At 46.1% G+C, this 4,244-nt stretch overlaps 1 protein-coding gene across 1 annotated transcript; it reads right to left on the bottom strand.

The window, feature by feature from the left end:
* Window positions 1-1,622: 1,622 nt before the first annotated feature.
* On the bottom strand, window positions 1,623-3,674 carry LOC118756986. The gene has a single exon (XM_036491715.1). The coding sequence runs from the start codon at window positions 3,672-3,674 to the stop codon at window positions 1,623-1,625; it is 2,052 nt and encodes a 683-aa protein (XP_036347608.1).
* Window positions 3,675-4,244: the final 570 nt, after the last annotated feature.

A 4,244-nucleotide genomic window follows, 5' to 3' on the forward strand; every position in this document is an offset into this window, starting at 1 on the left:
ATGAGTAGCGGGCCGCAGTAATCCACGCCTGTTTTCTCAAACGGAGGCGATGGCACTACTCGGTCTCTTGGCAAGTCGCCCATCAATTGTTCAGTCAAAATTGGCCGAAACCGGTAGCAGATAATGCATTTGTGGAGTACATGCTTGATGGTGCTTCTAGCATTGATATTCCAAAAGTTTTCTCGAAGGATGGTGAGCAAGGTTTGGCAACCAGCATGAAGATGATGTCGATGAAAATGCATGATGATTGTATGAACGAAAGGGTGCGATTTTGGTAGCAAAACTGGATGTTTTTCGTTAAAACTCAGCGAAGAGTTTTTAAGCCGACATCCTACTCGTGTATGAATGGTGATAACTGCGATAATGGTGATTTGTGAGACGATTTAATTGTAAATTGGTGAATTCATCTACGAAGGTGTGGGTTTGAACGATGCGACAGATGGTGAGGAGAGAATCGTTCATTTCCGATGCGGTGATGTGATCTTGTTGGCTGTGGTGGTGAATTTTGTGAGCTCCGTCTATAAAGCGCCGCACATAACAAAAAATTCGAATGAGTTTGTTGTAGTTGGTGGGGAATTTGTGCTCGCCGATGATGTCTGTTGTCGGGTTTGTTATTAAGGTGATGTACTGCCGACGTTGTTCTGGGATTTCGATGTCGATGAGCGATGGTGAAGGCCAATGGTTAGCTTCAAGTGTGAGAAAATTTGGACCGTGAAACCAAAGTTTTTTGCCAATGAGCTGGTCAACCTTTGCTCCACGCGACAGTATGTCTGCTGGATTCACCTCGCTGGGGATGTGGTGCCACTGATATTGCTTGGTGAGCAACTGAATTTTGGTTACTCGGTTGCTGACGAATGTTGACCACCGTGATGGTTCACCCTTTATCCAGGCAAGCGTGATCATCGAATCTGTCCAACAGTGAACGTTGTTTGAATCGTGACGAAGGTTTTTGGACACTGACTCAAGTAATTCAGCCAGTAGTAATGCAGCACACAGCTCCAAGCGAGGCAAACTAACTTCCTTCGTAGGTGCGACGCGAGACTTAGCACACAAAAGTGACGAACTAGATTTCGTTGCTAAATAGATTGATGCGCCATATGCCTTTGTACTTGCATCTCCAAAGGCATGGATATTAGAATCACAGTCGAAAGCTACTAACCTTGGGACTCGAAGATTTTCGAGAAGTGGCAGTTTTGCGCAGAATGTCTCCCATTGTGTGTATACGCAAGGAGGTACACTTTCGTCCCAATTCAAATGAAGCATCCATAATTGCTGCAACAAAACCTTGTAGGTGACAATGAGTGGGTTGAGTAATCCCAGCGGGTCGAAGAATCTAGCAATGTGAGAGAGAATGGTTCTCTTACTCACTTTCGATGATGGTGGTGGTGGTGTGTAGCGAAACAAAAAACTATCTTGCGATGGGGACCACATAAGGCCCAGTGCCTTTATGTAGTCAATGTCATCAAGCTGTATGACGTCTTCACGATCTGCTTCTGGTAAGTCTGCGATTATGCGTGTATCGTTTGATGAGAACTTCCTCAATGGAAATCGCCCATTGTTCAGCACCTCGATGACTTGCTTCTTAATTTCGACAACTTCTTGAATAGTGGAGGCACCCGTCATCATACATAAAAGTCGTTATGGACGGCGTAAGCGCCGATTGGATGAGATGACATGTGTTCGCATGCCAGCTGCTGCAAACACTTTGTGGCCAAGTAGGGCGCACATGCCGTACCGTAGGTCACTGTTTGTAACTGGAATGTGATTATGCGGTCGGTTATCTCATCGCGCCACAAAATGCATTGCCATTGTGCATCTTGCTTGTCCACGATGATTTGTCTATACATCTTTGCGACGTCAGCCATCAGCACAAAGACATGCCTTCTGAATCTAAGGAGAATTGAAAACAAATCATCTTGCACTGTAGGTCCAACTCGAAGAATGTCGTTGAGTGATTTGCCGTTAGATGTACGACACGACGCATCGAACACGACGCGAAGTTTGGTGGTGCTGCTATCCAACTTCACGACTGCATGGTGTGGTATGTAGTTTACGAAGCTACCAGGGTGAGGTATGCAAATCATGTGATGAAGCTCGATGTATTCTTTCATGAAGGAATAGTAGTCTCGCTCGAGACATTTGTTGCGACGAAGTTTGATTTCGATAGACACTAGTCGTTTTTGTGCTATATCATACGAGCTGCCCAATGACTGTGGTGATTCCTTAAAAGGCAAACGAACGATGAACTTATTGGTGTTGGGGCATCTCTTTGTCGTCGCTGCGAAGAATTTTTCGCACTCAATTTCATCAGCAGTTAGACTTGGTGGTGTTTGATGTGGATTGTGTTCGATAAGCCAAAACCTTTCCAAAATCTGATCAAGTGACGGTTCCAAGGTGAGTGACGAAGCTTCCGTTACCTTCGAATCAAAGGAGATTTGCGGTGGCCATGCGTTAGATAGTATGCAGTCGGTGCCTACTGAAGTGGTGTATGATGCGACCAATGACGCCGAAGATATAAGTGGTGGGATTATGACAGCTCCAGCGACCACCCACCCAACCTTCGTTTTTTGAAGGACAGGCAGATTGTCGCCCAACTTGATCTGTCCAATCAACAGCAAGTCATAAAAAATGCTCGCTCCAAGCAGAAGATCAACTGGGCCTGGCTTGTTGAAATTATCGTCAGCCAAGTTGATGTTCTTTGGTATGTTCCATGCGATGGTGTTCAGTGGTGTGCGCGGTTGGCATGTCGTTATTGCGTTCATGATGACCGCATCTATGGTCGATGAATATGCTGTGTGTTGATAGCGTATCTCCACCTTGCATAGGAACTGCGACCCTGATCCGCATAATCCTATGCCACTGATTTCCAGTGGAACCTTTTTGCGATGTACACGAAGTAACTGAGCCGAGCGCTCAGTTATGAAATGCAACTGCGAGGCGGAATGAAGCAGTGCACGAGCGAAAATCGTTGTACCCGATTGACTACGAAGCTGAATCACGGCAGTCGCAAGTAGAACCTCTTGGTTGCTGTCACAAACCTGAAGCACTGTTGGTGTCGAAGTTGACTTCATGGTGTTGGACGGTGTCAGTGGCGAAGACGATGATTGTGGATTGGTTGTGGTTGGTTGCGAACGGTGCAATAGAGTGTGATGACTCGCCCGACAAACTTGACATCTATGCGTGGACGGACAGTCTTTCGACGAATGATTCGGACCCAAACAGTTTAAGCACAGACTCTTCTTCTTTGCTACGTCGTAGCGTTGTACTGGTGTCAGCTTCATGAAGACGGAACAGTTGAAGGCATTATGACTGATAGAGCCTTCACACAAATTGCATTTTGGTTTATTGGTGGTGATGAACGATACTTGCTTTGGTGATTGACGAGACTTTGATTGCGACGATGATGTTGGTTCTGGTGACCGATGCGACGATTTGGTTGAAGTAGCGCTGTGATCGATGATATCGATGAGTTGGCAACGACGTTCGAGGAACGCTGCAAGATCTTCCCATGCTGGCAGCATGAGGGATACCTGGTGTGATGGTCGGTCCCACTTCGCAGCCACTTCTTCTTCCCATTTCACTTGCGTTTCATGGTCTAGCTTTGAAACGACCAAGTGAAGCAGTAGCCCGTTACCAATTTGTGTGGATGTTGCCATCGATTGCATGGCACGCATGTTTGCATTTATGACGTCGACGAAGCTACGAAGATTAGCAACAGTGGGTGTGGTGATGCGTTGTGTGTCGAAGATGTGCTGAAGATGCGACTGGAATATGTACCGCTTATGGTCAAAACGGGATTCAAGTAGCTGCAGCGCCTTCTTATAATTTGCGTTGGTCACCTCTAATGATTGTATGAGGGTAGCTGCTCACCCTGAAAGGCTTGAGCGCAGATATTGAAATTTTTCAATATCCGAGAGGTCTGGATTTTTGTCGACGAGGACCAAAAAGATATTGTAAAAATCCAGCCACTCGCGGTAGCAGCCATTGAACGTCGATAGTTTTAACTTCGGCAAATTTATTCTCTGTCGCGATGAAGATGTGTTGTGTTGTTGTGTGATGTGGGTGCTACTCAGCTGCATTCCGGATGAGTTGGTTCGTAAAAACGATAGCCTTTCACTGTACAGTGCCTTACAATAGCTCTCATCCATGGTCAGGCGATGTTCTTCATCCAGCTCGGTGTCATCTAAAATCTCCAGATGCGTTTGTAGTTCCTCAAATGAATTGTAGTAGCGCTCGATTAGCGC

This window comes from Rhagoletis pomonella, unplaced genomic scaffold (assembly GCF_013731165.1).
Source record: "Rhagoletis pomonella isolate Grant_MI unplaced genomic scaffold, Rhpom_1.0 Rhpom_scaffold_13499, whole genome shotgun sequence".
NCBI classification, from domain to species: Eukaryota; Metazoa; Arthropoda; class Insecta; order Diptera; family Tephritidae; genus Rhagoletis; species Rhagoletis pomonella.

Coding starts and splice junctions, on each gene's coding strand:
- LOC118756986 (XM_036491715.1), bottom strand. CDS start 3,674: ATGCGTGCCATGCAATCGATGGCAACATCCACACAAATTGGTAACGGG.